We start from the raw sequence: 13,053 nt of genomic DNA, 5'->3' as shown, positions 1-13,053 counted from the left end.
CAGGCCCTTCACCCCTGAGAGGGTGCTTGAGAGATGTTTACAGAATGAATGCTGACTGCAGCTCAGTTTCCTGTAACTATAGGGGGCTGGATACCAGGCAAGATTCCTAGAATCCCACGGAGATGCTCACGGTGGGGTCCAGCACAAACTGTAACACCTCCAGGCCCGTGCTGACCCCCATGGGCCCAGCGACACCCCCATGAGATGTTCATGGTCTGAGCCTGAAGCCCTGCCACTGTTCTCTGACGCGCCCTATCCCACTGGAGACCAGAGGTCAGCCCCTCACCTGGCCCCGCCTCTTCCACAAACTGGGATCTTCCTTAAAACCAGACTGACCCACTGGCTGTGTCAGTTCCCTCTTGCTGCTCTGACAGATCACCACGAACTTAGCAGCTTGAAACAACACAGACTTTTCTCTTAGTCATGGACGTCAGGAGTCCGAAATCAGTGTCACCAGGGTCGGCAGGGCTGGTGCCTTCTGGAGGTTCCCAGGGAGAATCTGGCCCTCGCTTCTTGAGCTTCCAGTGGCCCCTTCCTCATCACCAGTGTCTGCTTCCGTCATCACAACATCTGCTGCACTTCTGGAGTCAAGTGTCGCTCTGCCTCCATCTTGTAAGGACACTTGTGATTATATTTAGGGCCCATCCGGATAATATCAAGATCATTAATTTAATCAAATCTGTGAAGTGCTTTTTGCCATATACAGTAACATTCACAGGTTCCCAGGATTAGGATGGATCTCCTTCAGGACCATTATTCAGCCTTCCAACCCATCAAGGATACCATTGGCCCAAACCAGAGGATGCTGTTGGCCCAAACCACAGAGGATGCTGTTGGCCCACACCAGTGCACCTGGCTGGAGCTCATCACATGGACACTGCAGCTGGGCCCTTGGAAACTCCAGGGGCTGGATGTGGGGTATCAGTGGGCAGCCCTGAGCCCTGTGGCCCAGACCCCAACTCTTCTTACTTTATCTTTATCTCCCGCCATTGGAATCCCAGCAGGACACGGTGGCATTGTTCATTAGCACCTTTTTTCAGATCTTCAGTTCTAATAAATGAATGCTCCATCTCGGTCGGCTCACCTGACTGGAAAACAATCCTGCCCGTTCCCCTGGGTGTCGAGCCACCAGCCCGCTGTCAGCTGTAAAGAACACAACGTTCCCACGCTCACAGGCTGCTTCCCGGGGCGCCATTACTTATCACGCACATCACGTGGGCCAGAGATGGGGAAAGGAAGAGGGAAACGAGTAGGGAGTGGATCCAGATGGAGGGAGGAGAGAGAACAGCGCTTTAAGACTTTTGAAGATATCGGACATGATGCCTTTTTTCTTTTTACCTAAGGAAAGTCCTGGATGCAGGTGAGGATGAGATTTCAGGTCGTGTCGGAATGAACTGCTGACCACCTGGAACTTTAGGGAAACTGTGACTTTCCTGCCCAAAACATGAAGTAATGGCATAAACATCCTCACCCACAAAGGGCTGCCTCTGCTTGAACTAGATCAGGGTAGGGATGTGAAGAAGGGGCGGATGGAGGCTCGAGAATTTGATATCGAGGTAAGATGCTCCATGGTCCCTATGCAAAGGTGCCCAGGGTCCCTGACTGAAGGTGCGCTGCACTTGAGAAGAGGAAGAAAATGAGCATTTGAGAAAGAACTGAGCCAGGAAGGTCCTCGGCCACATGCACAGAGGGAATCCTTGGCCCAACCCTTCTCCTCCCGCGAGGGTGTGTGTGACCCACACCCCGATGAGCCAGAAAGCAGTCCTGGGCTTGTAAGCTTTAGAGTGAAATTATTTATCGCAAAAGATCCATGTTAGGAGTGCAAAACCTTTTCAATTTCATTGGAAATTGCCTTCAGAGAAGTCACAAATGCATCTTCTCAGAATTAAACCTATTCTTCCATAAGCACCAGCTTTTAAAATAAAAATCCTATTGACTTCCACCGTTTCTCAGTTTTCAGAAGTGGCTTGCCTTAATACATTTTGAAATTTCTGAATTTGCTTTTAAAATGTTGAACGTTTTTCAGCTCCTTAAGAGAGTTTATGGCTTTTAAAGTTTTTAAGTGATAATAATGATCTGTTTTTGTTTTTTCCACAATATTTACTGCAAGATGACGCTACATCAGCTATATCGTATAGGGAGATTAGACAGCATTTCCATGGAACATTTTTGAACTCCAAACAGTACACTTACAGTCTGTAAGCTGCCCGATGCCAGGACCACCTCAAGCTGATGTGTAAGGTTTTGTAACAGTTTCTCCGTTATTTCACTCACACAGTGCTTTCAATCTCCCCACATTCATCTTAGGTCACAACCACTTTTTCCTACATTTTAACCCCCCAAACATAAGCTCTGTAGATAATTTCCAGGCACAGGGTCAACACTGAGTTAATACCTAAGAGAGAAGTTTCAAAGAACCTCCAGGGCCTTCCCACACATTGATCCAGAAGACACATACTTCGCAGAGAATGGCTGTGTGACACAGCAGGGCAGCAGTCCTGATGGCTGCCTATGGCTGTCCCTGGACACAAGCCACCCAGAGAAGAGCCTGATGTGCTCCAGGTCAGCAACAAGTTGGCTCAAGAAGGTTCTATACAGGTGCACACATGGCCACAAAGGACTGAGCTAGCACAGAGGAGTCAGGTGCATGCTGCTAACACCATCACGGGGGACAAGCATCCTCCCCAGCAGCTGAGGGAGCACTGAGCTCCCAAGACCTGAGCTGACCGTGCAGGAGGATATGTGATTCAAGGAACTTTCTAAAAATCCAGAACATTAAAGAAATGGGAGACCGAGCCCACAGCACAGGGAACTCACACTCCTCTCTCTGATGGGATGTGATTTTGAATACAAACCACCCCTCTAGGCTAGGACTCAGGTAGCACGCTCCACCCCATCCTCGGTCACACAGCAACGAACACTTCTCCTCCATAACTCCCATGCATCTTCTCTGTCCAAATCCGAGTGTTCCAGGGCCAGGGTCCCCTAAATTCAAGTCACAGATGAGCTCAGAGCAAAGCAGGAGGCCTGGGCGTGGAGGGAGAGCTGAGTGGATGGGCGTGGGTGAAGTGGGCCCGAGTGACAAACGGTCAGGGGAAGGGATGACTAGTAGGGCAGAAAGGTGACACCAAGGGAGGGTCCACAGACGGGATGGGCTGCAGTGAAGGATAAGGAGTAACAGTAGAAGACAGGCCTCACAGATGGTAAGAGGCGCTATGTGGAGATACCAACATGAAAACACAGGCCTGCTCCAGAACTCCCACGATAATTTGGGCAAATGTCCATCCCCACTATTAAGCAGAAGCTCCATCAGGGTAGAGATAGCGTCTCAAATTTATGGCTCTTCTCCCTCCCTCAGGCACACACCAAAACGACTACAGCCATTCACGTTAACAAATCACTCACTTTTTCACATCAATTCCTGGAGTTCTTGTCAGGAGCCTCAACAATACAGGGTGTCAAAGAAAAGAGTGAGATGCGCTGATGAAGATTGTGAGACGATGTCTAAACATTTATGGCCGTCGAAGGGCACGGGAGCCCTGTGCCCACGAGCTCCAGCAGGTCCCATCAGCCTGGAGATTTTTATTCACTTCATTACCCGGGTGGTTTCTACGAAGTCTTGGTTGAGTCTGACAATGAAATGCATGCATTCTCTTTTTGCTAAGGTCTAGAAATAGAAACGTGCTGCTTAACCTCCTGCTGCTCCATGGGGTTCTCTGGGAGGAAGGCAGTTAGCTGTAACTGCCACTCTATTCCCACGGCCCGTCTGCCCCGGTCCCCAACGTGAGTTCAAACCAAGCGAATGCAAGGAGCCAAAGCTGTTCTAAAAATAAGCGCTCTTTTCTGCTTTGTGTGTCTGGTTTTCTTTCCTTTATCTTCAAAGTCAACCAAACGGAGTCACTTTGGCAAGTCACAGGACAGGAGCATCTCTTGTGGTCCCTCTGCACGTTCGTGTGCGGCTGTGGGATGTGACACACCGCTGTCTGTCCAGCATTTCACCGGTTGATAGTGCCCAAGCGAGCTGATAGCCATACGATGCGATGGGGAGGCGCACGGGCGCTGCAGAGCCTGCCCATTGCACCAGCTGCTGCAGCCTCCTCGTGGCCTGGCTTCCGCTTTTCCAGCCTCACTCCCGTCTTCCCACGCACAAAGGCTCTCAAGGCACCCTCTCCACTCCCCTTGGGTTTTACTCACACTTCAGAGTAAAGAGCTTTCTTATTTTTTCATCCTTAGAAAGGGGTTGTCCACACTATATTTTGGATGTAAAAATACATTTAGTAGTTAATATTATATCTAACCTTAGTTCTAGAAAGTTGGCAATGATTCTGGGCCAAAAGTGTTAAAATTGGGACCCAAATGAGCAACTTCTTAAGTAGTTACTAGAACATTTCTACCATAACCATTCCAAAACAGAGTCTTCCAAAATAAAATCTCTCCATCCCTTTGCCTTATAAATTTGGCTGCATGTGGTAACGAGGAAAATCTACAAGCCCATGGGCTTTGGGTGGGATGGTGTGGCCAGGACCTCTAGCTGCAAAGAATGTCACAGCTCATGTTGACAGCAAGACAAGTCAAGGCAGGTCCCACACTTGTGTTCTGGTTAACGTCCATTTGAAAATCCCAAGACTGTGAAAATATGGCACACGTATCATGCCAGGAGAGTGAAGCATACTTTTCTTAGCTTGTCAATCTTACTCAGAACCTTCTTTTCTCTGGCAACAGAAGGAAACACGCCGGCCAATAGCCTTAACACTCACTCTCTGATTCACTTTTTTGAATCTTACTAATTCCACATAGGAGAACAGAACAGTCAAGAGAAAAAACAATTCTTTTCTGTAAGAAACTAGGAAATTTCTAGCAGCTCCTTACCCACCGCCTCCCCCAACACTCCCAGCCTCGGCCACTCTGTGTCGGCCTGTGAGCTAAAGGGCTGACACCGGAACAGCGTGAACTTGCGTCTCTGTTTCACAAGACCTGTGATTTCCATGACGGATACTTAAAATCACAGCAATGCTGATTAACCCGTCACCCTCGGTAACCCTAACATGGCTACAACCGAGGGAAAGCTAGTTCATGGTGATAACACTAACTTGAAACAGATGTGCTCTCAGAAGGGCGAGGGAGAGGAGGTTGGCAAGACAGGAAAAGCTTTTATTCTCCCATAATGTAGTGCAAAACCCTTTAGAGATAGCATCCAACCAAAGCCAGCTGTGAGTAACACCATAGAACGCCAAGCGCAAACCCTTCCTTGACAAGGCACATTTCACTTTCCAAGCATTTAATAACTGGAGGATAGCATTATGATATGGTTCTCCCTGTTTTCTAGCTGAGATAGGAGCTCATAAGGATGCAATGGCCCGGGGAGGCAGACGGCAGGGGAAGAAGGGAATGCGAGGTGGCCAGGAGAGGGGGCAGCCAGCAAGGCCGGGGCATATCTGGTGGCGGGGAGAGGAGGACCCTTCCAGGGGGCTCAGTGCGGGGCACAGGGGGACAGGAACACTGCCTGTGAATCCCAGGGACTTTGGCAAACCGGAGCTCATGGAGAAAGAGCGGCTGCTGTGTATTTGCTGGTTGGAATCAAGTAAGGCTCTCTGCTCAGTGATGTTCCTGAGATGCCCTTTAACGGATCTCAAGAAATATATGCAAATTACCAATAACAACAGGTGCTGTTCAAGAAAAATGACTCTGACACTTGTTAACGACGGTAAGGAAGACTTTACTCAAGGGACCACTGCAATGGGATTTTGCAGTAGGGCAGAAAGAATGAGCTAACTCCAATACTAAAGGAAAGAGGGGATTTACAGCCAAGGAGCAGGTGGGAGGGTGGGGTGCCAGTGGATGGAAATGACTAAGAGGCTTCCTGCTGATGGCATGTCAAGGTCATCAGACATCACCCGGAGGATGGCGGGGATGAGGAATTTGACCAGATGTTGAGAGTGATCACATATGGAGGGCGGGGGTTCTCTCTAAATAGACTCAGCAGGATTCTTGATAAAACTGGGTGCTGTGGGCCTGACAAGGACGACCTGGAAGGCCAAGGTCAGGGCCTGGTTGAGCAGGAGGATGGGGAGAGCCTGACTGAAGTCTGGTCAAGGAGAGTCTTTGTCAGTGAACATCTCAGGCGGCTCCAGCCACTGGCGCCTGGTTAGTGATAAACCACAGGAAGGTGGTCACTGCAAATTCACCCTCCACACCCTGGTGTGCAGGTTCCTCGTGTTTAATTACAGCTGCACCATCACGACGTCCCCTTAGCTAACTCAACAGCAGGAAAGGCTTTGGACACCACTGCAAATCAGGTAAGATGAACAATACTTTATACTGAATATATTTGTGTCGGATCCATTTGCTTGATTAAATCACACTGTAGCTTCACAGACTATCTGTTGAAAATTCTTATTTATTTGAGTTTAATTTAATAGCTTGACCCACGAAAATACATCAGCAAACACAGAATGCTGGGGGAAAAAAGACAACAAAACGTAAACCAGCACAATCAGAAATAAAAGCAGAGCATTCTAGAGAATGCTTCTAGTGCTAGACTAGCTTTATTTATTTGACAAGCACAGAACTTTGGAGCAAAAGATAAAGAGCATTTTGGGCTAAACGACTGCCAATCCTACTTCAGGCAAAAAGAACTGATCCTTCGTTTCTCCACATTTCAAAGGAGCACTTTCCGTGGGAGCACCCCGAACGTACTGAATCATCCACACAATGTTAGTTAACAGGATTCTCTTCATCTTTCTGCCCCCGCCCCACAGTCTCTCTCCCCACCTCTCTCCCTGCCTCAGAGAGTTCAGGCATCTCCTACCCACTTACTAAGTTGCCATATCTAAGAAATCATTCACCAAGCATGCAAGAAACACGGTGAAATCCTGCGTAATCAGTAAGCCAGATGATGTGGACAGATAAGCCATTTTTTACTTAGTGGCCTTTCATTTCATTCCTCTGCTTCTGAATGCATGAAAAATATACTGAAATACTCTTTGCTGCATTGGGGGTGTATAGGCACCTGGGTTTCTTGAAAGAATGGGTAAAGGAGGTGAAGAAAGAAAAAGAGGTGGAATCTCAATATTTTGGGTTGCCTTTTCACGTATTTTTGAATGAGCAACAATACTTTGGGGAGTTTTCTTGGATGTAAGGAGAGAAAGCGTGTCATGAAACTCAAAGATAAGGCATATCACAGAAACAGTGACCACAAATAAGGAATTACATTTAGTGTCTTTAGAAGAGAATGAAGCATAAATAAGCAAAATAAAAAGCAAATTAAGTATTCACTAATATGGATAATTTATCGTGGTGTTCTCTGATTTTTTTGTTGTTGTTGTCCAAAAGCCAAATAAAATCAGGATTAACGTGGAATTTCTTGGGACACATTTATGGAAAGTACCTGAAAACTGTTTTAATTAGAAATGGTTTTCCTGGAAACCATCCAAGACCTAGAAGAAGAGCTTACCTATCAAGCATCAAGAACAAGCCCTAACGTTTAACTTTCCAGGAAGCTTGCTTTTGTTCCAATGACGGGAGCCAACATTGCTCACAATATTTACTGAGAGTCTCTTAACTTTTACTTTATCAGGACACCACGTTTCCCTTAAAAAGGGGTAAACAATTAAAATATATACATATGTGCACACAGATAACGCGTGGTTATCTGCCACCATGGGAAATCGAAATGAATTGACAATTGATATAATTAGACCATTTAAGTCCAGTGATGCCAAGAAGTTCCAAGGACTTGCATCCCACCCAGCAGGCTTCTGTTTACGTGTTTGCCTCTCTCAATAGATGTTAACTTTACTGAGTTCACTGATCATATAAAGATCACATCCTTAGTCCAGCTGCTTAGCACAATGCACGTAACACGTGTTCAAAATTTTTCAATTATGTAAACAATCAAGCAAATAAATGAAATTTTTCTTCCACTCCATAGTTTACCGTTAACAATATCCCAGTTCAAGGGCTTGTAGTTGCCCTTCTCACTAACCCCCATGGTCTTTCTGTAGCGATGTCAAGACAGATGAAAGGTCCCAAATGATAGGCAAAGGGAACCAGCCCCAAACAAAATAACCATTCCCTAAATGACCTGACTTTTTGAGTATTGAAATCTTTAGCAAATTGGTTGATAAATCTTACTCTGAGTAGATAATATCATTTCTCATTCATTTAAAACCTATATTGCCTCCCAAACCCCTCCTAGCCACCCCCCTCAACCTCCCACAGCCCCAAGTCGGGCTTTGGAACTCTCATGTCACATCTGTGGAAGACTCTCCTGGGTGCCGGAAGGTTGAGTGGGGCAGGGTTCCTTCTGGAAGCTCTGCTAAGTTGAGATGCTGATGCTAGGGCATTTTCTGGCTGTAGAAGCCGCCTCAGCTCACGATGCCATGGCAAGGGGACCTGCATTCACAGATCAGGGCAGCTGACTCACAGAGGGACACACAAGATAAGGAAGAAGGATATCGCCATCCCGGCCAGATGACAGAAATTTCATCTTAGCAAACCGGGCCAGTGCTATCGAATGGAACAGTCTGGAACACAGCCTGGGAGAATTGATCTTCAGCCTTCTCTTCCCCTAGGCGCTCAGGAAGGGCATCCAAACAATTAATTACCAGGCTGAGAGCTAACTGCAATAGCAGAAGGCATGGGTTCTGTGGGCCATAGGGGCAATCTCAGGTTCAGACAGAACCAGTAGACATTGAACAATATGAAAAACATCAGTAAACCCAGGAAACATTTGATCAATATCCACAGCTAACTATTATTGACTCGCAATTGTATCGTCCAGACACCATATGGTAGTTTACCTATGGTAGCTCATAATCGTTATATTAACCCTCTGAGGCACGATCTCTTATCTCCCCATTTTACCGGGGAGAAAAATAAAGATCAGAGAGTTTAAGGAACCGCCCTGCTGTGAAAGGCAGAAGTGAGAATCCAATTTCAGTCCATCCCAGACAAAGCCCAAATTCAGCTGGAACTTTCTAACTTCCAGAAAAGGTTCCCCAGAAATATTTTAGGTTCTGGAGTGCATTACAAAATATCCTACAGAGAGATGTCCTTCTAAAAATCCCACAAGCCCTCCTTCACGCCTCATCTCATACATGGTGGACTCCAATAACCACATGACTGAAATGGCTAAAATTAATAATAGACAGCACATGCTCTTCCAGTGGGAACTTCCTGTAAAAGATTTTAGGAGCAGGAGCATAAGGAAGTCATTCTGCTTCCCTGGGCTCCATTTTCTCATCTATAAAATGGATGGTTGAATGAGGCGATGGTTACACCTTCCAGCTAAGTGCTGTGGTTCTTAGGCAGTGTTGTTAATGCCCTGAAATCAGAGCTTTTGTGGGAGTGAGAGTCTGGCAGACGCTGAGCTCTGATACCTTTCTAGAACACGCACACAGAAGTCAATGCAAGACATCTAATTTCCCTTTGGGAAGCCCCAAAATCATTCTTGCCAGAGTCAGTTACCCAGCCATCTTAGTTGCTGTAATGCTGATACACTATAAAAATATTTAAGCTGTAACTCATAAATTGTTTCCAAATCTGATTAAGTGTCCTGGCTTCTCTGTTGGTTAGAGTTTACCCAATGTTGGGTTCCAGACGTAAAGTTAAATTTAACAGCAAGTATGAAAACATTAAGACTAATTCTCTCCCTGAAAGCCTTTTAAATAAGGATGATATTGTTTTAAACTTGCTGCCTTCCTGTTTATATCACTAACTTGTGAATTTCAAAACAAAATTTTTTTTCCAAAGTCTCCATGCACATTTTAAAATATAGATTTCACAGAAACAATTTAAAAAACCATGTTTCTTTTTATAAAATGAGTAACCTTTTTCATCACTCCAAACAGAAGAAATGTACATTGGCATTAAGTACTTTATATGTCCTATTATTCAACCTCAAACTACTGATGGACCTCCCCTCCTGAATTTTACATGTTGTGAGGAGTGATTCTTGGCCTATCATCTGCTGGGAATATACAAATGAATACGCAGGCATCTCTGGAAAAAGCTGGGAAGGTAGCTGGGCAAGAATATGGAATTTACTGGACGAAGCACAGGGCCAGCCACTCACTAGATCCCCCACTGAGTGGAGGCACCATGAGGCCAGGACCTCAGTGTCTCATATCTCTTGGACCCACAATGCCTAGACAAGGACTGACCACAGAGCAGGTTCTCAATAAACACGTGCAGAATGAACCAGTTGGTAAGCTTTTAGCAAGACCCTCATTTTTCCAGGGATTTTTCCCCCTAGCAATAGAATGAGAATAGTATAACATGCCTGCCTAGATGTTCACAAGTAGCCATGGATAGAAGCTGGTGAATGCATCTGTAGAGAACAGAGCGATGAATCAATGGGGCTGTCATCACTGGTACTTCTCTCTAGCACGGGCATCCGGGTCATATGAAGCCTCATTGATTATGTGCTGACAGATTACATTTCTCTCTAGTCAGTTTGACCTTCTGCATATCTGATGGTTTATTTATGGTTTTTAGAAATTCAATTTTCACACTGAAGAAATCTCATTTCTATCCCCCCTGCTGGGTTCCCACTATATTTTGTTTTGAGGCACTTCCACAACCCAGTTCTCCTTGTTGAACCATAACACCGGAGGGGAGTGGATGGTGGTGACAGGAGGGTGACCCTCCATGGGTCTAGCCCGGTGTCTTCCTGAACAACATTGAGCATTTGCTCACACGTGTGCCCTCCCTTGGAAAAGACAATACAGGGAAGGAGACAAGGAGCTGGAAAATAAACTTGGCATTTTGATGAATAAAAACTTATCGGGCATGAAGGTAAATCCTGTTCTGAGTTTCTGTCCTTGTCGATTTTAGCTGTTTAAAGTGCCTGAGACCCAGGAAAATGACTTATCTCGATGAACTTGGGTTTGATTTCTGCCAACATCAGGTTTAGAGCAAACCCTCCTCCATTATTTGATTAATAGTTCTATTTGTTTGAAAAGACGTTTTACCCTCAGAAGCCCGCCACCAAGAGCCTACCTAGTACCTCAAATTCCGATTTGGTGAAACCGTAACAGAAACTTTTAAAACACCTAATTCCCTGCTGCCTTCGTGTCTATTCCTGAGCTTTGCTTAAAGATCTTTTAATCGTTACAGAACCCACGCCTATAGCTAATATCATGGCAGCTGGGACAAAGAAAACCGAGATGAAAGATGTGACATTGTTCCAATTGATTTGACTTCTTTAGAAACAAACAAATCAAAACCTCACTAGGTGCCAGCCTTGTGGCAAAGGCGAGGCCAAAGTCAAAGGAAATCTCTAGGTTGTGTCATCAGTCTCCCCACCCCCATCCCCATGTCTCTTTTTTATTTAAACATGTTTCACCATTTGGTCATCTATAGATTCAACAATGTAATTTACACACTGGGATGAAGAGAATAAGATTTGGCTGTTGAAATAAAAAACACGAGAGAAGCAGCCACAGACCACTTCGGAAACCTGAAGATGACAAGATGAGGGACAGGAGAAAAGGACATGATTTTCAGGGTCCTCTGATCCTATGTAGATGAATCTATATCAAATCCGAGTTGCATCAGGCACTTCACTACTGAGCACTGTTTCTGACTGGCCAGAGTAGATACTGTTGTTGCTTCCCCACCCCCCCCCCCATCCTTTTTTGTTAATTCTACACTGAATTTAAACGCACGAACGATCTGCACTATACGGTAGTACTTGCGTGGCTCTGGGCCACAGTAAAATAAACCCGATCAACACCAGCCGAGGGCAGGGCTGGGGAGGTTCTGCACTGGCACTTCTGAGCTGCCACCCACACTAGGCAGTCCAGCTGCACGGACTGAAACGCCCTCCTCAACCAGGCACACATGGGGGCGCACCCAGGGTGCCTACCCCAAATCCTGCACAGAGACCGTGAAACCAAATTAGTTAGAAATTCAATAGCGGCAGAGTTTAGTCCCCGCTGAAGACCGCAAAACCGGTCCAATTATTACCAAGTCCCAACAATAACGTTCGATTTTAGAAAAACCGGACCAGCTCTCCAATAACTTTAACTCCCTGACATGGGTCTCAGGGTAACCGTGCATGTGACAATGGGAAAGGGCTCGGGACGGCCCCAAGACCTGCAGCATCGTCCAGGGCGCGGCGGGGACCCGGGAACCTGCGCGCACACAGGCGATGGCATTTACCTCGAGCCGACTCAGACTGGAGCTCTTGGAGCGCGACTTCTTGCGCAGGTACACCGAGAAGAACCTCCGCACGGTGAACTTCTTCATGCTCAGCTCCATCGCCCCGCGCCCAGCCGGGAGGAGCCGCAGGGCTGGAGGACGCGCATCCCCGGCGCATCCCAGGCGCGCGGGGTTAGGTCCGCGGGCGGGCGTGCGAGGCTGGAGAGCCCAGCGCAGCGGCCATCGGCGCGGGGCGCGGGCTGCGGGCACAAAGGGCAGGCCGAGCCGGCCCCAGCGGCCGGGCCCCAGCGCTCCCTCCTCCTTTTCCTCCTCCTCCTGCTGCTGCCCAGCGAGGACCAGCCCCGGGCAGCCTCGCCCCGCCCCGCCCTCCGCCACTACCGCCAATCAATGCTCGCCGCCCCAGGCGCTCCCTCCTCCCGCTCCGGCCGGGCGAGGACCAGCCCCGCCCCCGCCCCGCCTACAGCCACTGCCACCAATCAGCTCCCGCCTGCTCGCCACGCCCTCTGCCACTAATGTCAATCAGCGACGCCCCAGGCGCTCCCTCCTCCTCCTCCTGTCCTCCGAGGACCCGCCCCGAGCAGCCCCGCCCCACAGAGGCCCCGCCCCTCGCCACTACCACCAATCAGCGCCCACCGCCCCAGGCGCTCACTCCGCCTCCTTCTCCTCCCTTCCTCCTATTGGCCGCTGGGTGCGGCCCCGTCCCGCCCACCGCCTCCACCGCCAATCAGCGCCCGCGGCGGCGCATGCCTAATGAGCCCCGCGGAGGACCGCTGCGCTGGGCGGGCGCTCATCTGTGCCTGCTCTGGCTCTCTGTTCTGTTCCGCTGGCCTGCCGGGCTTTTCTCTAGCTCGGGGGTGTCATTAGGTTTTCTTTCCTTAAAACATCCAT

General features: G+C 47.8%; 1 protein-coding gene across 9 annotated transcripts in view; it reads right to left on the bottom strand.

Moving 5' to 3' along the window:
- Window positions 1–13,053, bottom strand: part of RPS6KA2 (ribosomal protein S6 kinase A2) — a 367,321-nt gene that overhangs the window by 171,312 nt on the left and 182,956 nt on the right. Inside the window, exon 1 of one of the 9 annotated variants that reach the window (XR_011434456.1) lies at window positions 12,166–12,548. The exons of 6 other annotated variants lie outside the window; for them this stretch is intronic. Coding sequence is in view for 1 of the 3 variants with exons in the window: in XM_023633076.2 (XP_023488844.1) it covers window positions 12,166–12,264 (99 nt within the window). In the remaining 2 variants the exon portion in view is untranslated. Of the gene's footprint in view, window positions 1–3,405; window positions 3,730–12,165; window positions 12,549–13,053 lie in introns of those variants that run through there. 2 more of the 9 variants (XM_023633076.2, XM_070256473.1) reach the window with 2 other exon arrangements.

This window comes from Equus caballus, chromosome 31 (assembly GCF_041296265.1).
Source record: "Equus caballus isolate H_3958 breed thoroughbred chromosome 31, TB-T2T, whole genome shotgun sequence".
In the NCBI taxonomy this organism is placed as follows: Eukaryota; Metazoa; Chordata; class Mammalia; order Perissodactyla; family Equidae; genus Equus; species Equus caballus.
Note: the sequence above shows the minus strand (reverse complement) of the source record. Positions and strands in the feature narration are given on the sequence as shown.